General features: G+C 40.8%; 2 protein-coding genes across 2 annotated transcripts in view; one reads left to right on the forward strand and one right to left on the reverse strand.

Annotated features, from left to right (window-relative positions):
- rapgef3 (Rap guanine nucleotide exchange factor (GEF) 3) overlaps positions 1-18,618 on the forward strand; it is a 23,661-nt gene extending 5,043 nt beyond the window's left edge. The window contains 25 exon segments of the mRNA XM_032520280.1: positions 4,095-4,201; positions 4,290-4,411; positions 5,557-5,734; positions 6,439-6,523; positions 7,794-7,854; positions 8,258-8,334; positions 8,451-8,597; positions 9,542-9,645; positions 10,947-11,035; positions 11,149-11,227; positions 11,561-11,711; positions 11,827-11,909; positions 12,021-12,051; positions 12,193-12,268; positions 12,455-12,592; positions 12,836-12,933; positions 13,535-13,660; positions 14,074-14,255; positions 14,944-15,034; positions 15,121-15,171; positions 15,303-15,390; positions 15,927-15,991; positions 16,102-16,156; positions 17,198-17,269; positions 18,163-18,618. Coding sequence (XP_032376171.1) covers positions 4,095-4,201; positions 4,290-4,411; positions 5,557-5,734; positions 6,439-6,523; positions 7,794-7,854; positions 8,258-8,334; positions 8,451-8,597; positions 9,542-9,645; positions 10,947-11,035; positions 11,149-11,227; positions 11,561-11,711; positions 11,827-11,909; positions 12,021-12,051; positions 12,193-12,268; positions 12,455-12,592; positions 12,836-12,933; positions 13,535-13,660; positions 14,074-14,255; positions 14,944-15,034; positions 15,121-15,171; positions 15,303-15,390; positions 15,927-15,991; positions 16,102-16,156; positions 17,198-17,269; positions 18,163-18,281 — 2,475 coding nt within the window. The 3' untranslated portion in view covers positions 18,282-18,618.
- Positions 18,619-18,942: 324 nt separating this feature from the next.
- itga5 (integrin, alpha 5 (fibronectin receptor, alpha polypeptide)) overlaps positions 18,943-21,792 on the reverse strand; it is a 37,318-nt gene continuing 34,468 nt past the window's right edge. Inside the window, 1 exon segment of the mRNA XM_032521835.1 lies at positions 18,943-21,735. Within this exon segment, the coding sequence (XP_032377726.1) occupies positions 21,652-21,735 (84 nt within the window). The 3' untranslated portion in view covers positions 18,943-21,651.

Consider the following 21,792-nt stretch of genomic DNA (forward strand, 5'->3'; position numbering starts at 1 on the left):
GACATGTTGTATATTTGATTTAGGTAGGACTCGAATTCAGTATGTGAAATAAGAAACAGTTTTAGCTGATTTTGCAACTCATTCCATGAAGTAGGAGCACTATAACTAAAAGCAGTTTTTCTGTTTTAGTTTGTGGAACATCATACAGTATGTATCTGTATTCAGATCTAAAGTACTAAAAGTGTGGTTAGCTATGAAGGACTGTGTCCAGTTATTGATTTGTACACAAAGGTCAACCAATGTTTGAGCCTTCTTGCGTTGATTGAGGGCAAACCAACCATGTCATATAATACACAATGATGGGTAGAGTACTTTGCATGCATTATAAACCTCAGTGCTGCTGAATGATACACAGAATCCAATGATTTCAACAGTGTCTGTGTGGCTACTAAATATGCAAATTATAAGACATGTCTTCCTCCAATATAAATGTTTCAAAGCCCATATCAGACTTCTTGTCGCTCTTTAAACTATCGACGGCTTACTCTCTCCTCATGGGTCTCCTGACCTCTGTTTTCATCCAGAGTTGCAGTGCTTGCATCCTCTCAAACTGCTGAACTTGTTCTTTTGTTGTTATAATATCCTGCATTACTACTCAAGCGAGTCTTAAAAACACATTCCTAGCAGGGCATGCAGTCACAAGGAGTCTAAAGGGCACTTAGGGCCCACAGTTAATTGACCCTCCCTACACTCCCGAGCCCTAGACCTCACCCAGCCCAGGCCCCTCGCCCTGCCTTATCTCAGTTTCTTCAACAGCATGCCAAGGAGAGAACTTTAAAAACAATCATAACAGGGTTGTAGGCCCACATGGAAAGTCAATCCTGGTTGGAGAGAGAGAGAGAGAGAGAGAGAGAGACAGAGAGAGAGTGAGTCTTTTAACCCCAAAATAATCAATGTCTGTGCGTTTTAGTTTTGTGCCGGAGATGGAGAGAGAAGATAGAGTAATCATGTCTGCAGGGGGCAGGGGTTGCTAACCAGCTTTTTTTGGTTGCTTAGGAAGTGTTGGCTCCAGATTCTAAAAGTCACTAATGAGCATCATACATTCTCGTAGCACTGGACGAGACGGATCTTTTTTTTCATAACCTGTGTTTTACTGTTGTGCCCCAAGTTTGATGTGAGATGCAAAAGATGTCGTTTTCCTCTTTAGACATGAGCACACTGAAGTAGAATTCACCATACCTAATCACAAGCTTAACAGCTCCTGATCTCTGCTCACATTTAGAAATACATTACTAATTTGTGGAACGGAAATTGGCCATGTCCCAATGTAATTTTTGTTAACATACTTTTCATTTTCTTTTGGCTGGTGGTTCTGCTCTGCAGGGACAGGACTTTGTAGATTGGATATAAAATGGGTTTGGGAGGGTTTCCCGTGTAGGTCAGATGTTTAAGTTCACATGAACTACAGATACAACTTGACAGATCGCAAAACTGATGCCTAATGACCTAATCAAAGGCCTGGAATGGGGAAAAAAACATCCGTCATGTATGTGGAGTGGCAATGTTGCTTTCTAAAGAGTGGTCTTGTGTCTTTCTCACACAGAGAAAAGGAAAAAAAAGTCAGGTATCTGTAGTCCGCAGAGCTGCACAACGCTTTTTGTCAACTCAGTGTTCATCTGTAGCTGTTTCTCACACAACACAGCCCACCAAGGTCACTGAGAGTAAGAAACAGAGAAATGTCTCGCCTACAGAGTGGATAACTGTGCTCATCACTATTCCACCCCACAAGGAAAATACATGAAACAAAACCCCAGACTGTAGTACACACTTCAAAAGATTATGACTAACACTACTTATCATTAACACACGTTAATGAAAATAATACACAAAATATATCTTTATGTGATTGTGTTGTGATTAATACAATTGCCACCCTTTTTCAACCAAATGACTGTGTTCACTCCTGTGTGTGCATATGCCCTGCTGGAGAGTGTTTGAGCAAACTGTACAGGCTGTAAAGCAGCTGTTCTGTAGCCCTGCAAAATAAAAGTAGGTGTAGTAATTTAGGATCATATAAAGAGCCTATACATTTTACAGTATAAGTGTACTTAAACTGTATTACTTTCTGTCCAAACCTGACAGATGGCCTGACAGATACATGTGCAGACACATCTGTGTTGGTCGCTGCACGCAGAGTGCGCATTGTACTTGGAAAAGGTGTTTTCCCTGTAAACAATTACCTGCGGGTTATAGTTTCTAGATAACATGCTTAGGTGGCCTTTGGTTAGGTTAGGTTACATTCAGACAATAAACAACAGTACAGTGAAGTTCAGTGCAGCACTGCTACAACTCACAGATTAAATGTTTCTGATGGACGGGTTTAGCAGCGAGGGCTAGGCTCCCTTCAGTGAAATATGGCTTTCGATAAAGTTTTTATAAGGAGTGGGTTAGGTAATGGAAAATGGCCTCATCAAGAAAATAAGTTTTGTAGCTGACATGCCTGAGAATGTGAGTCCCGGGGGGAAATGGGCCCCTGGGAATACTGGTGACCTCGAGACAACATAACTCCAGAGGGGCACAGCAGACGCCTCGGGGCACATTTAGTCTGCTGATGTCAGGTCTGGGAACATGCGTATTAGGTTGAAGTAACGATATATATCATGGTATAGCATGTTTTCTCGTGATTGAATAAATAAATAGTCTATTTAAAAAAAAAAAATACAGCCTATTTTTGTACACTCCTGTGTGAATTAAATACTTGACAAATGATAAGTATATTTTACTAAGCACTTTTGTGTAAAAGAAAACATGACGTGCAAGGATCAGAACATAAAGCGTCATCCAAATTACATAAATAATGCCTGTTACGCAGTTTGGCCACTGTTTTTTTGGCATTGTGACAGAAAGGAGATTTATTGTCATTTCACCCAGCCCTATGTTGTACTGTGTAGTGTTACCCACAGGAGTCTGTTCTAGTTGTTGTAATTAGCAGTCCTGCGTGAATGTGGATTTAACAAGCACTTGTCATAGCCCCCGAAGAGCATCATGGGAAAAGGTGAGTACACTATCAGAGGTCTTCAGGCGTTTCTATATCCTGAATGAATTGTAGAACACTAGAAAAAGCAAAGGGTGAAGGAAGTTTCTGACAATTGCTTCCTTAATTTGCTACTCCACTTAAAGAAAAAGCACTGATATAGGAAATGGACATTGATGGTAATTGTTTGTGCGTCTCAAGACCAACACCTTGGGCAAATAGCAGTGTTTTGAGTGGAATCCATGAACAGACAGGCAACCATCTGAGGCACTCGTGGAGTCACAAGACTTGGTGCAGGAGATGTGAGAGAGGGAGTCTAACAGGGAGGAGCAAAGTACAACTGTCTACTTTTCATTCGGACGGTAAATGTTGTTGGGTGGTTGTTTGATCCAATTTGGTTTTGAATTAAGTGTACTGTAAAGCGTGAAAAGGCCTGAACCAGAACAGCCGCGTTACAGCCAAACATACAAAGCACATTCTTGTTACATAAGCCTTGCTTCTGCATCGGTGGCTGACAGGTTTTGCACCCCTGTCTGCAGTCTTTTTTAGACCTGACTCGAGTGTGTATGTGTGTGTACAGTATGTGTGTCAGGTGGTGGGAGTAAGCTGGGGAAGAATCAAGAGAGTTTCAAAGGAAATAGAGTGAGGGTGGTCGGAAAGGGAAAGTTTGTTGTCGCTGCGTGGCGCCCAGAGAGTGTGTTGTACAGGCGAGGTGTGGGAGAGATTAACAGCAATTTTTGAACACATTCTCACCTCTCTGAAACCCCCCACACACACCACATTACACTCCAACACCCACAGGGATCTCCACTCACGCTGTTGACGTACGTGCTATCACACACACGATCTTCACGAGAGAGGCAAATGCAAAGAAACTAGTCTCCATCTCTCACACATGCACACTTGTTTTTTTTGCTAACTTCTTTCTGCTGCCAACACACAAGCCGGCTGTATCAGTGCACAAGACCGCCAGTGTTACACGTCCTCCTTCTTTAAGTACACATCCCCCTCTCACTCTTTTTCTCCCTGTTTGATCAGAATGCAACTCACATTAATGTCTACGTATAAAAGAAAGATGCAAGTAGTTGAACTGCTTTTCTTCTTTGCCTTTTTTTAAAAGTTTCTTTCAGATCGTGTTGTGAAAGCAGCGAGATCAGTGTATAGTGTCATGATCGAGAGGAACCCGGGTCTGATCCGAGATAGAAAGTATCACCTCAAAACATACAGGTACCTACACTGGTGGTGGGATCTCTTCCACGTTAAAACAAACCTCTATGAATGAAATGCATATTCATATGTTACATTTCTCTCACAGACAGTGTTGCTCCGGTAAAGAACTCGTTGATTGGCTGATGAAACAAAATGAATGCCTGCAATCAAGAAGCCAGGCAGTTGGAATGTGGCAGGTCTTGGTAGATGAAGGAATCATTGTTCATGGTAAGAAGGAAAGATGAATTTTTGAAACTGGTGTTTTAAGAAAAAAATATAAATCCGCCACTAGACAGTTTTACCTACCAACTTTGAGCAGCCACAATTACAGAGACATTAACATAATCATGTCTTGGGCCTTGACGTGGACTGTATATTCTGACAATAATGTCTCAGACTGCACTTGAGAATTTACCGAAACATGTTTGAGTAGCTGGAAATCTGTTTACTGAGCCTGCCAGGGCCTTGGTTTCACGATGTGTTCTCAGTCAGTCAAGTGCTCACTAACCACTCATGCTCTTTGGAGGAGGCCCCGTCTTCCTGGAAGAGACCACTCCAATCAGGATAGAAATGCTTCATCATCAAATTAAGTGGATCACTCAGCATAAATGAATCTGATTTCCATGTTCTTGTCATTCTTGATTTTTGTAACGTTACTACATGACAACTCATTCTCTTTAACCCTCATGTTGTCCTTGGGTCAAATGACCCGTTTTCCTATAGGCTATTGGTGCTCTTTTCTTTTTCTTTTTTTTAATTACCCAAAATAACATGATTGATTCCACACAACGCTCTTTGGCAAGTACAAATCTCTACTTTCATTAATTTTGGGGCGTCTTATTCAATTTTACAGCATTTGAAAACAAATTGAAGTGGTTTTGAAATAGTATTGTGTAAAAGTTGATCTATTCCAGTCTGTGATCAACATACATTCCTTTACTTGTAGTCTGAATAATTCCTAATTTCTGCTCTTCTAACTCAAACATTAGGTATAATTTCCTATAAACTAGGTTTATTGACCATAATTCCAAAATGACTGTAAAACTAAAGTTAATAAGTTAGTTGCGTAGTGTTGAGAACAGAAAAAAGTGACAAATTTAAAAAAGCATCAAAAATATTGAAAAAGAGACAAAAACATAAGAAAAAGTCAAGAACATTGATTAAAAGGTGTTGATTTTCACTTTTGACTGGAAGACAACCCAAGGGTTAAAAGGTCAAATGTATTTATGTATTTCCAATTTTGTTTTCCTTTTTTTTTTTTTTAAACTGTGTGTTTTGGTTAATTATCCGATTTTTATGTAACCATCTTTTCTCTTAGTTACATTTGGGTCTCATTTAGTGTTCTCCCGCCTCTGTGTTCTGCCTCAATCAAGTGAAACATGGGTTGAACTTCCATGACAAGGACACCCAGTTCTACCGCTTCCAGGACTCTGAGTTTGGCCTGAACCACGGAACAAATGAGAAGGAGTGGGAGGACGAGCTGCAGGAGGGGCTGTCGCTGCTGTCTCAGCTGGGTCCCGATGCTCTGCTCACTATGATTCTACGCAAATGGTCAGTATGTGGAGCCAAATACAGCTATTACCAGTGGTGGAAGTACATTTATTCAGTACTGTACTTAAGTAGAAATTTGAGGTACTTGTACTTTACCTGAGTCTTTTGTTTTCATGCCACTTTCTACTTCTACTCCACTACATTTAAGAGAGAAATATAGTACTTTTTACTCCGTTGCATTCATCTGACAGCTTTAGTTACTTTTACTTCACAGATTATTATCTATGCACACAAACACATGTAGTTTATAAAATACAATGTTTCCACATAAATTAAACTACCCAACAGTCCAGCTGAAATGATTAGCCAATTAAAGACAGAGCTGATTGACAGAACAGTTTGGATTGTTTCCAGTTTCTAAAATGTGAGGCTTGTTCTGCATTGAGTACTTTTACTTTTAAGACTTTAAGTACATTTTCCTGGTGATACTTTTACTCAGGGGACATTTTCAATGCAAGACTTTTACTTGTAACGGAGTATTTTTACAATGTGGTATTAGTACTTTTACTTCTTCCACCACTGACTATTACACATGAAAACCTGTTGTATATGTGGTACTCCCTATCTAGCCCATACCTTTTTCATAGTGATCATGTCTGACAGTCCATAAGGGTCAAACAACCTTTCAAAGAAACCAGTGAAGTTGGATTTGGTTTCAAAGTGCATTCAATGGTTGATTGAATGTGTTGTCTCACTGCGTTTAGCCCCAGTCAGAGGAGTGCTGAGGACCTGGAGGTCATCTATGAGGAGCTGCTCCATGTCAAGGCTGCAGCTCATCTCTCCACCTCTGTAAGTCTCTGCCTCTGCCTGCTCTGGACATCTATGTCCTTGTGATTACAGCCACTATATGTAGTTTTTAGTCCAGTTTATTATGCAATCACAGCCCAAGGTATTTTTATGATGGCACTGCCTCCACCTCAACTCCCTCTAGCAGGACTTGTCGCAGGCTTGGTCTGGACCTCCCAAAGTCAATGACCAGCTCCTTTTGTCTTAGAGGTGTTGAGCTGTAGGCAGTTAGTGGGACTTCAGAGAGCAAAGTCCCCCATCAGACTCCTCCCTGTCACCCTAGATAGACCCAACGATGGCTGCATCATCGGCCTACTTCTGTATGTGACACAGCTCTGAGCTGTAACAGAAGTCCGAGGTGTACAGGGTGAAGAAAAGAGGGGCTAGCACTGTGCCCTGGGGTGCTCCAGTGCTGTTGACCACAGTGTCAGACACAATGTCCTTCAGCCTGACACACTGTGGCCTGTCATTGAGGTAATCCTTGATCAAGTCCACGAGATAGGGGTCCATTCCCATCCTGTTCAGTTTGTCCTGAAGTATAGGGGGGCGGATGGTATTAAAGGCACTGGAGAAGTCCAAAAGAGGATCCTCACTGTGCCACTTCCCTTATCCAGATGGGAGTGGACTCAGTGTAGCATGTAGAGGATAGCAACCTCCACACCAACATCTGGCTGGTACAGAAGCTGCAGGCCGTCCTGGGCGTGCTGTACCAGGGTATAAACAGGGTATCCCTGTCATTGGGTCACAAGCCAAAGAATTACAAGAGTTTGTTGTAGCAAGCAACTTAATAATAAAGTAATTTATTATTGTTGTTTAATAAAAAGAAAATAGGCAAACACGGACTGGAAAGAAAAAAAACTAGGCGCTAAATGGAAGGGGGGGACACAATTTCTTGTAGGCTACTGACGTACATACACTTCTCGCATTGTAAAGGTAATTTATGAATGAAACATATTACATACCTGTCTAGGAGGAAGAGGGCCAATTCAGGGTCGGTTTTGAATCCTTTACAATCCCGTAATTGTCTCCATCTGTTGAAAGCCCAATTCACACCATTGTATGCTAAAGAAAGGAAATTTAAGTTGTCTCATATTGTTTCTACCATTTTTTTCATTTGGGATAATAATAATAATAATAATGCTCATTACCAAACCATGCAGTTTCCTCTGAGTCTTAAGCTACTTTGATCAAAGATCCTTTGGAGTTAAACAGTCAAACAATAAGGAGTTATCAATGCAGTTCAGGCTAACTTTTTACCCCACTGTGCTTGTAGGTGCGTAAGGAGCTGGCAGCAGTGCTGGTCTTTGAATCACATGCCAAGGCCGGAACAGTCTGTGAGTGTGACAGCTTTGCTGACGTTTGAGCTCAGTTGGCAGAAAGAACCTTGGACACAGAGACACGCACAGTTTTATTGTGTATCTGAACCACACTGCAGTACACTAAGGTTATGAAGTGCACAAATGCCCACCTATGCTAACATCCACTTATCCACAACACGCCATTTGGATATATTATCTCTACCAAACCATGTATCAAATCAGGAATATTCAAACTGATTCATTCACTTCAGTGGAGACAATCAGGGCATCATGTGCCATTTTTTTCTTTTCCAGTCATGAATATGAAAGTCATGCATACATAATGAAGCCCATTGTAGACGTGATCTTCATGCATGAGATCAATGAGACATGTGTAAAGGACGAACGTTGTTGCTGACTGTCTATTTTTGTGATGTAGTGTTCAGTCAGGGGGACAAAGGCACTTCTTGGTACATCATCTGGAAAGGCTCTGTAAACGTGATCACACATGGGAAGGTAAATCCACTTACTGCTTGCTCATATAATAATAATCAATTTCAGAACTGGCACTCATGAAATGCCTCGTTGCTTTGGAATTACAATGCAATGCTGAAAGTGCCGTGTGCACACAGGGCCTGGTAACCACACTACATGAGGGTGAGGACTTCGGCCAGCTAGCTTTGCTGAACGATGCCCCCCGTGCTGCCACCATCATCTTGAGAGAAGACAACTGCCATTTCCTTCGTGTGGATAAACAGGACTTCATCCGCATCCTCAAGGTGTGTCTGAGCAACTAATCACATGTCTAGACCAGTGGTTCTCAACCCATTTCTAGGGTGTCTCCAGATGGTTGGGGAGAAACTAAATGAAACTATTCTAGACTAGGGAATGTTTTTTACATTGCCATGTGAGTTTGGGACATTTTGTGTGGTGTATTCAAAGCTTCATTTGTAAATCAGGAGGTCCTGGAACACATAAAAGGGTCTGAAGATGGGTCAGGGGGAGAGGAAAAAGTCACAAACGCATTAAAAATCCACAGAGCCCGGAGCACATTGGATGAGACTAGGTGCTAGCTGCTAAACTAAAACTTAACTGGCATCAAAGCAAAGCATTATTTGTCTACATGTATTAGTCTCGATTTGCCAGACCTTCCTCCACAGCGCCGCCGAAGAGGGTCTGGCTAGTCCTCACAGCCTTTCTGTATGGGAGAGAAATGTGCTTGGCATTTCTTTAAACCAATCCCAATCGTCATGGGCGGTGCAACTTGTTTTGGTGGAACATGTGTACATTCACAGGTTGTTTTAATCGTGCCACAGAAAACTCCGATTGGACATACAGTCTAGCTAGCTGTCTGGATTTACCATGGAGTGATCTGAGGAGCAGTCAACCATAGTCCTCATAAATCCAGTTTAAAATGCCAACACAAAGAAAGCGGAAATCCATCCGAAACGAAGGACATATTCACAAAAATAACTCAAAATCATCAGGGAGAGTCATTTAGAAACAGCTAGAAGCAACTCTCGTTCTTGTTGTGGTGGGGGGGGGGTCGCGAACACCAACCTCATTATTTTGGGGGGTCGGGATTAAAAAGGTTGAGAACCACTGGTCTAGACTATAGACCAGTAAATGTGTGTAAAGTGGCTTTTTCTCTGTGCCCACCACATATTCAAATCCCCAAATATGCATTTGACTCGTCATCCATGTGTGTATTCTTGTCCTTTAGGATGTTGAAGCTAACACAGTGCGGCTGGAAGAGCATGGGAAAACGGTGCTGGTGTTGGAGAAGAGCACCGACTGGGCCGCACAGGGTGGAGCAGGAAACAGCAAGTAAGAAACTGATGCACTCACCTCTGAGACAACACAACACTTCACAAGCAGGTTTACAGCCATTAAGATGCTTTACCTGGGTGTGTGCAGCTACTGCTCTCTATTACGCCAATAACACAAGCACTGCCATTGGTCATCATAACTCAGTGACGGACATGTATGCAGGCTATGGTTTTATTAATCTGCTGTTATCTGCCAACCAGAAAATAAATGGACTTCAACCCTGCCTTGGTGAATGACTCGTTATCAGTCTCAAAGTGTTTTAGCAAACAGAAAGGAATTAACAACACTTATTTGCACACTTACACACACACTTACTGCAACCATCTTCTCTTGTTCTCCCCACTCTACCAAACAACCATGGTTTATAATCCGTGGAGCCCAAACAATATTACATTTTTCGGACTTGATGCTATTGGGCAATAAGCCCTCAAATTTAGAAATAAAACTGTCATGACGTGGATACAGTGTGTGCAGAAAGGCAATGCATTTTATAGGTCGACAATAAACACACTGAACACTGTAATTCACCCAACGCTGCTGTTATCTCAGGATATGCCAACTCGCTAAGTGTTGTAAATACGCGAGAGGTGTCAGCAGGACAAAGAATGCAATGATTACGTCAAATTGTTTTTTCTAGTTCTTCTTTTTGAGCGGTTATCAGTCAATGTGCACGCAAACTGATGATACAGTATATGCAATAAACTCAGACGTGTTAGCAACAAGCTCAAAGCACCAAAATAGTGCCTAAATAGAGTCTCAATGAGCCTACAACTCGGCTGTAGGCTGAGTCTTGTTCATCTTTAGTCCCTAGACAGAGGTTATGCAACCATGTAAATTAAGAGTAACTGAAATAGTATAATTAAGTGAGAGTTCCATATGTGGTGGTTGTATCATTCTACATAAGAATGAACAGCTGGATGGAGACGGATAACTTTGTTAAGCAGCACTTTAGTGTTCTTCACACTTCATCAGCTCCACAACAACAAACTTGTTAACTTAACTTAACTACTTAATCACATGTAGCTGAAGAAACAAATCAGACGCTAGCAGAACTTAGACGCAGGTAAATGTGAGGAAATCCACAGAAAAAGATTCTTAACTGCTGATGTAAATATGCAAGTACTGACTGTTAAATGTAAATAGTTAAGTGTAGAAACGTGGTAAATACATGTTGGTAAATCAACTCCGATACATAAATTAACTTGTAAGGCACTAATTAAAAACACACAAAGGAATGTGTGCAGAGCAATGCATCAGAAAAAAATATCCTGTTCTTTCTCCTGTCGTGCTCTGTGCAGGTACACGGTTATGTCAGGAACACCGGAGAAAATCCTGGAACACCTATTGGAAACAGTAAAGCTGGACTCTAATGGAAATGACGCAATAGGTGGGAGCCTGCAGAGAATTTTAGTTGGTTTTAATGGAGTGATTCAAGATGATCAGACTTGGTCAGCTAGTAAGTTAACTATGGGTGTTGTTGGGATGTTTGTCTCCCTGCAGCTCCCTGTGTGAGCGACTTTCTGCTCACCCACCCAGTCTTTATGCCCTCCAGCCAGCTGTGTGCCGCACTACATCACCAATATCCTCTGATGTGTCAATCATTATTAATGACACAGTTGTTGTATTTCATCAAGATTTCAACTTTACTGTTTTCTGTGTATTATATTTGTCTTAGTGTGCATTAGTTTCTAAATCTACTTTTTATTCTCTAAATCCACTTAATTATTATTTAATCACTGTACAGCACTAGTTAATCACTGATTAGCATTTTGTTATGTTTGAAAGTTGGTATATAAATAGAGCTTGATTGATTGATTGATTGATTGATTGATTGATTGATGTCTGCAGTTTAAACAGAGCATTTAGTTGCCATATCTATATTTTCATGTTATGCTCCTTAACCGTCATGCACCTATGAGGCAGAGCTGTCTGAGGGCACCGATCAGGAGAAGGCTGCCTACATTCTCAACACCAAGCAGAAGGTAGTGAAGCTGATTGGCCAATGGGTGGCACTGTATGGCCTTCTGCTGAAAGAAGACCCTATTGCTTTGGACTCTCTGGAGGTGAGATTGCAGGCTCCATTTAATCATTCTGTGTATTGGAATATTTCCATTGTGAAGACGGAAAATAAATCATTTTATGCCTGCTTTTTCACTTTCCATGTTTGGGCTCCAACAGAGGTTGAAGAAGGAGGTGGCAGGTGATTTCCGTCTGGCCAGCGTGCTGAAAGAACAATTTAGGGAAAGGAGGAGAACCAAAGTGTAAATTGTCTATATTATATTATAACATCTAGCTATTTCTCAAATCATAAATACGGCAGCATGCCATTTTACAGCTTTCTTTTTTTTTTAAATATTTTAATATTTTTACAGATTGGAAAACGGATATCAGTCACTAAGCAGGGTAAGTGTCTTGTTTATTTGCACATGACAGCTGGGTGCAGAATATTAACGTCTGAGATCCATTTGAAAGAGAAAGCAGTTAGAATGTAATTTGCCAGTTTATTGTCACTGACATGTTGAGTCACTCTGATGATCTTGACAGAACCAGCAATTCGATTGGTTCTCAAACTGCGAGGAGCCAGTGGGGAGGTTACAACCAATCAGAGCACAAGACAAAGGTGAGTAAGACTCTATATCTCTTTTGGATCTATATCACTACAATAGGTTGCATACGCAGACGAGTTCCATCACATTAGCTCATCTGTGGGTGTTGTTCCTGAGAAACACACATCATTACTCAACGTCATTGATTATCAAATCAGCAGATCTTGACATGTTTTGGTTTCTGTGTCCTTTTGGTGCAGTGCTGTATGAGATCTACAGACCAGACAACAAGCCTCTCACTCTGATGCTACCAGTCAACACATCTGTACAGGAAGTGCTGTCAGCGATAGTCAAACCTGGCACTGATCACATCCTGGTCAAAATGAACTCTATGGGAGGTGGGACTCTATTTATAGAGACAAAGAGTATATATAATGTGTTTTTTTTACTTCATGTACTAAGATATTGTTTATTTTACTCGCTGGTTTCTGTAAAATTGATCAAATAAAGCATTTAGAGTTGCATATTAAAGCGGTTTTCAAGCTTCAGTTCCAGTCTAGAGTCATGGTTATAGATTTTGTACCATTCTCTGTCAGTTCATCGTGCTCAAACTTAGTTTTTGATGCATTGAACGCACACAGAAAGAGCTCAGCTAAAGCTGGATGCGACTGCAGTCTACACGGCCCTGGGGCTCAACGAGAGACTGTTCATCTGCACAAGCAGCCAAGTGGAACAACTGGTGAGGAATAGGAGCCCTCAATTCCATTTCTTGTTTTGGAAAATACAAAGAGGAAATGTCACCACTATTGTGATCAGTGGTGGAAGACATAGTCCGATTCTTTACTTAAGTAAAAGTTCTTGCAATGCAAATGTTACTTAAGTTAAAGTATGTGAGTATCATCGTGGAAATGTACTTAAAAGTATTAAAAGTAAAAGTACTCAATGCCGAAAAACCCTCACATTTTAGAAACTGGAAACGATCTTGTCAATCAACTAAGTGTTTAATGGTCTAAGGTAATTGAATATGTTTTGTGTGCAAACATCTGTTTGATTTGTAAAGTAACTAGTAACTTAAGCTGTCAGATTAATGTAGTGGAGTAAATATACAATATGTAGTAAGTAGAAGTACAAAGTGGCATGGAAAGAAGACTCAAGTAAAGTACAAGTACCTCAAATTTGTACTTAAGAACAGTGCTTGAGTAAATGTACTTAGTTCCATCTTGCGACTGAACATTGTGTTCATTGCTTCCATTTGAGTTAAGGTGTTTCCATGGTGCCCTAAAAGCCTCTATTATTTTCTACCTGCTCATTTTCTTTCCCTTTCCCTTTCTTTCTTCTAGATGCCCCTGACGGAGCAGCAGGGTCCAGAGCGAGGAACAACGGACATCCTGGAACAGATGTGCTCTAAAGACATTGCCAATGAACTCACCAACTATGACTGGGAACTGTTCACTGCCATGCATGAGGTAACTCAGAAGCAGATATGACACATTTCACATCTGACCGAAGCATACTGTATGAACCAATTGATACATGACAAAGAGGAAATTGCTTATTTACACTTCAAATGCCTCATCAAGGCTGAGCTCCAGTAGTCTATCATGAAAGTAGGGCCAACGCTGAAACCGACATTCAGATATGTCCTTGTTTTAACAAAGGACTGGCTGTTTCTTTGATGAATGTATCAGAGCCACGCTCCTGGGCACTTTGCCATCAGATCAACTGGTATAGCGGTACAACACTTCCTGCATGCTTCGCATGTTTCTGAAGCAAATCATAATTATAATTGTAATTATCATCAATTAATTAAATCATAATTCTCTGTGTTCACAGTGTGTATGTGTGCAGTTTATGTGACTCACTGTTCCTGTTTGTGAAGGTGGAGCTTGTCTACTACATATTTGGCCGTCAAAAATTCCCAGGTGCCATCACAGCTAACCTGGAGCGCTTTGTGCGTCGCTTCAATGAGGTGCAGTACTGGGTGGTGACTGAACTGTGCCTCTGCGAAGACCTGGTGAAACGGGCCATTCTGCTCAAGAAGTTCATAAAGATCGCTGCAGTGTAAGTTAGAAACCTATGTTTTGATGGCAGTGTAGGTCAGTCGGTCCAACACTTTGGTCCAGACTGAAATATATTGCAACATATATTGGATTGCCATGAAGGTTTGTACAAACAGCCCTAGTCCTCAGAGGATGAAGCCTCGGGGATCCCCTGACTTTGTCTCTAGTGCCACCATGAGGTCAATGTTTTAATTTGTCTAATACTTTTGTTTATGACCAAACCTGCAAAGTGAATAACTTTCCCATCAGCCTCAGCTGTAGTGATAACCAGCAAATGTAAGCATGCTAAAACCCTAAACAGTATACTAGCTCAAAGGCAGGGTTGCTATTTCCAATATACACGTTATATTGTTTAAAATTGTCTTTACGACCCGACAGCAATAAACAATGTATGGGCTCTGAAAAAGGAGCGAAAAAGAATCTGTAGCTGCTGGGATAATCCTGTAAAAACCAATCAAATAAATGTCAGACTGATTGACATGGGATTTGTATTCTTTTTTAGTTTTTAAAAATGTCTCATGACATTCTTAATCAACTTTTGTTTTTGTAAAGAAGGAAAAGAAAATCGCAATACTATCAAATCGCAATACAAATGGAGTCGGCACCCGTGTATTGTGAAAGAATTGAATCGGGACAAAAGCATAGGGTCTCAGCCCTAAGAGCCATGATGTGTCCTTTCTCTGTCACAGATTAAAGGATCAGAAGAACCTGAATTCCTTCTTCGCTGTGATGTTCGGTTTGAGCAACAGTGCAGTGCACAGGCTTTACAAGACGTGGGAGGTGAGAAAGCCCAGAATGCAACAGGAACGATGATAATATATTTGTGCCACCATTTACTAAATGGCATATGTTACTGTCTATCCCAGAGAATACCCAGCAAGACAAAGAGAATTTACTGTGCTTATGAGAGGTTGATGGTAAGTTACACTGTATGCTCTCTTTTTCTGGACATTTTATAAATTGTTAATTCTAAATATACTGTTTGGAACATTCATTTGGTGCACTAACATGATACAATGGTGCTCTGTTTATTCTCTGTCCCTGTTAGGACCCCTCACGCAACCACAGGGCCTACAGACTGGCTGTGGCCAAACTCAGTCCTCCCTACATCCCCTTCATGCCTCTGCTGCTCAAAGGTGACAGATGCTTATCAGAATCAGATACTTTATTAATCCCCTCAGGGTACTTGCTAAGTTACAGTTGCTCACAGTCAATTTGAAGTCAAAATAAGGTTAACCCTTGTGTTGTCTTCCCATCAACCATGAAAAAAAGTTACAGCTTTTTCTGACATTTTTGTCACTTTTTCAATGTTAAGGGTCCTTTTTTTTTTAATGTGTTTTTCCAAAGTTGTTTTATATTTCTAAGGTTGACATTTTCAGCTTATTTTGAAGGCTCATTTTTTGGGATTAAAAAAAACTGAAAATGGGTCAAATTTGACCCGAGGACAACATGAGGGTTAAGAAAAAAAAACTAGTCAAAAGTGTATAAAGTAAAGTGCAAAAAAATAAAAAAGTTCAGTAAAAGTAAAGTAAGGTTAAAAAGATGATGTTGTTGTACGATGGATTATACAAATGCCCTTGAGCATAAATAAAGTACAGTGGGACATACAGCATTAGATGTGAATGTTGGGGAAATTAATTCACTAATAACTTCTGTTCCTGCCTTTTCCCAGACATGACATTCATCAATGAGGGAAATCCAAACTATGTCGACAAATTGGTGAATTTTGAGAAAGTGGTAAGACAGACAAATGTTTTTGGAACGTTGCTCTGCCTAATTTTTCTGCTCCTAAATCTTTGGCATGTCATTAAACTTAATTTTTTTTCTTTTTGCTCCCCTTGTCACAGCGCATGATTGCCAAGACAGTGAATATTGTACGAGGATGTAGGAGCCAGCCTTACGGTAAGAGATCCACTCGAGCTTGTCGTACAACTAGCAGATTCACGCTGACACAGCGCTGGGGAGATAGGTCTGGCAATGGGAGACTATAGCACTGGCAAGGGTATAGGTCAAAGGTCAAACAGGTGCACATGCATGCTGAAGTAAATGGGAGATGCAGCGTTTTGGCTACGAATGACACATGGGGATGTAAGTAGAGATGGGCCGATACCACTTTTTGCTTCCTGACAACAATTCTGATACCTGAACTTGCATATCGGCCGATACCGAGAACCAATCCAATACCAGTCTGTCATATATTTTATTATGTTTTAACAACGGTGTACTACTCTCCCTGTATGGATGTGATATGATTTCTAGCGCTGTTGTCAGTCTGGCTCAGGTTAAACTCATTGTGAAGCATGAACAAACACAAACAATGAACGCCACAGAACTTTCTTTTTTTAGTTTTTACAGTTTTTAGTTTAGTTATGACAGAAAAAGAACATAAATAAACTACTTTAATGTAGATTTTCTTTGGGCTTTATTACATGGTATCGGATCGGTGCATAAACTGTAGTACTTCCCGATACCAGCGTTTTAGGCAGTATCGGAACATCTCTAGATGTAACAATACACGATTCGATAGCATTCAGCATTTTAAGTTTACAATAGGATTTTCTCAGGGTGTTTTTAACAGAATAAGCTGCAGACAAATGACTGAAAAATATTCCTTAATTTATATAAACAGTGCAAAACAGACGTGTCCCCATATGAAAATGTATTTGATCTTAAATACCAAAAATCTCACATCAAAACCACTAAATAAATAGAAAAATACATCTCTTCAAACAAACTCAGACTTAGCAAATTGTAATTAAAAGTAGATTACGCCCTAGGCCGTTAAATAATAATCAGGATAGTATCGCGAAACATTTTTTATCTCAACCGGTTGTAATCTTTACACATTTATATAGATGTTTAACCGAGTAACCGTGCATCGTTATATCCCTAATGACACATGTAGGATATATCAGGTTGGTAAACTGTATGTCTCTTCTGCAGTGCCATCGTCTCCACAGAGGGGCTTGGCAGATCGGATGTTTCTGGAAGCGCCTGCTACTCGCATATCCACATGTAAGCTACATCTACTATATCATTAACTGTTGGGTCTAGTTCTCCTTCCATCAGAGTTTTACCTTGGTGTGGCTCCACAGTCGAATTTCACAAAATAATGAAGATTCACCAATACAAACACAGCCCTGCAATAAAATCATCAGATCTATTAGTTAGCATTTTTTTGCACATGCGTATGTGAACACTCCAAAGGGACTCATACCCCCCTGGAGCGAATTTGCCTTTTTCGGATGTCCGTCACCGTCCTCTTCCTTTGTGTTGGCGTTCTAACCTCCGGTGGATTTCTGAGGACTATGGCTAGCTGCTCCTCAGATCTCTGCAGGGTAAATCCAGACAGCTAGCTAGACTATCTGTCAAATCAGAGTTTTCTGTTGACGTCTAAAACCACTTTTGAACGTACACACATTCCACCAAAACAAGTTCCTTCCCGAGGCTATTTTGCAGAGGCGCCGTGGCTCCGCTCAGCGCTTAGATCCGCCCAAGAGGATTGTGGTTGGTTTAAAGAAATGCCAATAAACCAGAGCAGGTTTTTCTCCCATCCCGGATTGCTGTGCAGACTCGCCAGACCCTCCTCCTCCGCAGCTCCGTAGAGGAAGGTCTGGCACTGCGGGACTACACTTCATTGTTAACACAACAGGCTTTAAGTTCTTTTGGCCCTTTGCCCTGTATGTATTTCAGCCCCGAGGCCCCATCAGACCTGAAGTGGACCAGAAAGAGAACCGAGTTCTCTCTCAAGTAAACTAACAATGTGAATGCAAAACAAACAAAAAAAGTCCCTTTTCTGTTAGTCCACTTTTTGGTCAACCTTAAAAGGACTGAATTTGGTTTGTTTAAAGAGGACTATATGTGAAAAACATAAGCTGAGTCAACAATGGTTTCTCTTTCTCCCCCAGGCTCAGAATACGCCCTCCCTCTGCGGAGTCCCAGCAACATCCGACACTACATTCAGAACCTGAAGGTGATTGACAACCAGCGCAAGCTAACACAGCTCTCAAGAACAATAGAATGCTAGGGCATCAATCTAAAAATGTGCAAAGACTGTAAAAAAATAAAAAACTGTAGTGCAAATCTGAACCAGAGAACAGATTGTAGCTGGATGAACAAAACTTCCACACTCGCCTACACAAGATGGATCCACTCCATGGATGTCTGGAGCCGTGGATTGACTCTAATTCAAGGAGATTGGGCATTCCTGGATAAGCTCTCTACACAGCATCAAGAGTGACAATGTGTGGTGTGCACAATAATAACCTCTAACGATAAACCGGAGAATCCAATTCTGTGTCCGAGAGACATGTGGGACACTTTGATCCAAGAAGCTTCAGGACAGTGTGTATGCCACAGTGGAAACTGATCCTCTCACAAAAGCAACGTTACAACATGTATGTACATAAGCAAAGTATGCCTGTCTTTGGTGTCAAAATCATTTCTGTGACATTTTACATACGGTCTGTGGAAGAAGGACCATAAGAACATGTACTATAGATGTTTGCCATAGCTAAATCACTTTAGGTCAGTTTTTTTGAGCACTTTTTTCACATTAAAACTAATATATTGTTTAAGATAACTTTTTGGCAGCAAAGCCAAACATCCATATAATTTCATACAGTGTTGTCTTCTAAATAAATTATTTTTCTGAACTGTGTGTGTCAATGATAAAAGGCACCAGGATATTTAAAAAGGGAAATATTTTATTCAAAGTACAAACCATGACAGGTACAAATTGACCTCCAAAGACCCCCCCCCCCCCTCAATGTTCTCCCCAATATGGGGTGAGAAAATTTCACAACAAATCAGTTATCCTTTGAATTCAAAAATACTCTCCATGTCATTACACATGAAGTACAACTTCTTTTTGGAAGTCCTGGAGAGTGAGAATGGGCTAAGACAAAAAAAATAAAATAAAGAAAAGGAAGAAAACCCAGTGCCTTCTCCTGATGTGATCATTGAGGAAGTAGTAAAAAAATTCCCCTGTCATTATAAATAATGGGTCGACATGTTCGGTCAAGAACAGACAATGTTAAATGTTAGAAATCAACTACCTCATTTTGTGGACCAGGTGAAAAATTGTAATTCACCAGCCAATACGAGAGGCCATAATTATGAAAAGAGTGTGATACAGCAAACGAATGTAAACCATATGGTTAGTATAATGTGGGGTTTTGCACAGGTGAAACGCACAAAAATGATCAAACTAAATGTCAACATACCCTAAGTTCAATTCAGATATGTGCTAGTGGTTCTGATCCTGGGTCAGTCTTTGGTGTCAAAATCTGTAAAAGTGGTCCAACGCCAGTGATGAATGAGCAACTTGTAAGTGGAAAAAAAAAAACATTTCACACTTGAAGTACGTTTAGTGAGAAAGCAAGTGATAGTGAAAATGTGAAAAAAACAAGAACCTCACAAAAGGATTTGATACAAAAAAATCGTGGTTTGTCACAACTCTCACAAATAAAAGAAAAATACAAATCACTGTCATATTAAAAAGAGTGAATATAAATATTGCACTTCCAAACATTTAGTTCCCAGTGCCTAGCTGTTATCCCTTTGTTAGAGATACACAACATCCTGTAGGATCTGGACTTAGCCTTACAGTCTTTTTTTTTTTGAGGTTGTAAGGGTTTTAAAGTAAAGTCGTCCTGAACACTGTAGTGTATTTCTGCGATCATGACTAACAGTAAAGCAGAATGGCTTAACCTCAGCGATCTCAAGCTACAGAGGTGATAAGGGATACACAGGACTAAGCAGTGGGAAAGCTAATAACCAATTCATACACAAAACAAACATTCATAAATATACCATTCACACAAATGCATGTATGCATTATGTCACACACACGCAAGCGCACACAACCCTAACTCTAACCCACAGACATGAAGTATTTACATTTAAGGCACATACAATATTTATGTACACAACAAGTAAAAGAAACCAACACAAAGCATTTGAAAGTTCAGTCCCTGTAGCCTTTTTGGTAGTGGGATGACTTCAGCCACTTCTCTTTCTAAACGTGGGCAGCTTTTACTCAAAGACAATCAAAAATACAGTATCTCACAGTAACACGCACTGTAAGCTGAAAATGGATCCTTCACACTCAAAGAGTGATGATCCCCATCCGGCTCTCACACTTAACACTCTCTGTCAAAGCTACAACGTCGCCGATTGTCACGTCTTTGGTTCAAGACACCGTCACGCCATGGCGAGGTGGTTTCCCCTAAGGGTCATTTAGTCGCACGTGGTCTCGTTTTGAAACGAGCAGGAGTAAAGACGGCTAAATATTCTGTAGGAGAACGTCACTACACCACACTTTTTCAAGCCTGATGTGAGGTTTCACAGGTCGGTGGTGGATCCAGTCCCATCCTATCCCAGTCGACTACACAACAATGATGATGCGAGCATTGGTAACGCTGACCATGAACAAACAGGATTTAGACAAAGTGATCAGTAGGAGTCAAAATCAGAACTCAAAGGAAGGTCAGTCAGTCAGCCTTAGGTGGAATTATATCAGTAGATTTCCTTTGAGTGCAAAAACAACACAACCCAGCGCTGTGCACCAACCTGAGGCAGAGAGAGAGATCATTTTCGTGAACAGTTAAGTTCCGTCCCTGCATTTTCTACACCCGCTTATCCTGTTCAGGGCAGCGCGGTGCTGGAGCATATCCCAGCATGCATTAGGCAAGAATCAGGGGAACACCTCGGGCTTGTCATGGGTTTTTAAATTACGTACAAATGTGTGTGATAAAATGTCGTGATAAAAGCAGAGCTATTTAACAGATTCGGTCTCAACATATAGGCCAGCATTACCGACATTGCTTTAGTCAGGTTAATGTTTGCACCTGAAATCTGTTTTCCGATCTTCTGTCAATAATGCGTTCAGCAGCTTAATTCACAGCTCCTGGCTTCCATAAGCTACATGTGGCCCTATCCCGTCAGTGGCAGTGAGCACATCAGATCATTAGCACCAAAATAAGGCAGTTAAAAGGGGGTATAACGGAACTCTCCATCACAAGAATCCACAAAAGGAAACCCAACAGGCATCTCACTGCATACGCAGGCTGACGATTGCCTGTAATTCTTTTGCAGTCACTGTATTTGTTGTTCAGTCTAACATTAGCCTTAAGGCAATGAGGAAAAAGTCCTATTTAGTAACGATCCCAACCTGCCAACCAACAAGACACAAGTTAAAAAAGAAAAGAAAAAAAACATTCAATTGGAGATCTTTGGATTTTTGTCTTCCTCTAGTGCAGCACAGTGGAGTTCCAGTGGTGTCTCTCTCTCTTTAACTCTTCGACTGCTTTCCGATCCACTCTACATGTTCCATCGTGTTTCTCCGTTGCAATCATATGGCCAGGCACTGTGGTTCTGGTAGCTTCGGTTGTCCTTTAGGCCTCCGAGGCAGCCTGTGGTTTGAGTTGAGCTTTCTCCATGGCGGTGCCGTAAGGTAGAGAGCGCTTGAAGAAGCCGAACTGTAAGAAACATTTTTGGGGGGGAAGCAGACATCAGAAATGAGCACAGACCTTACA

Source organism: Etheostoma spectabile, chromosome 7 (assembly GCF_008692095.1).
Source record: "Etheostoma spectabile isolate EspeVRDwgs_2016 chromosome 7, UIUC_Espe_1.0, whole genome shotgun sequence".
In the NCBI taxonomy this organism is placed as follows: domain Eukaryota; kingdom Metazoa; phylum Chordata; class Actinopteri; order Perciformes; family Percidae; genus Etheostoma; species Etheostoma spectabile.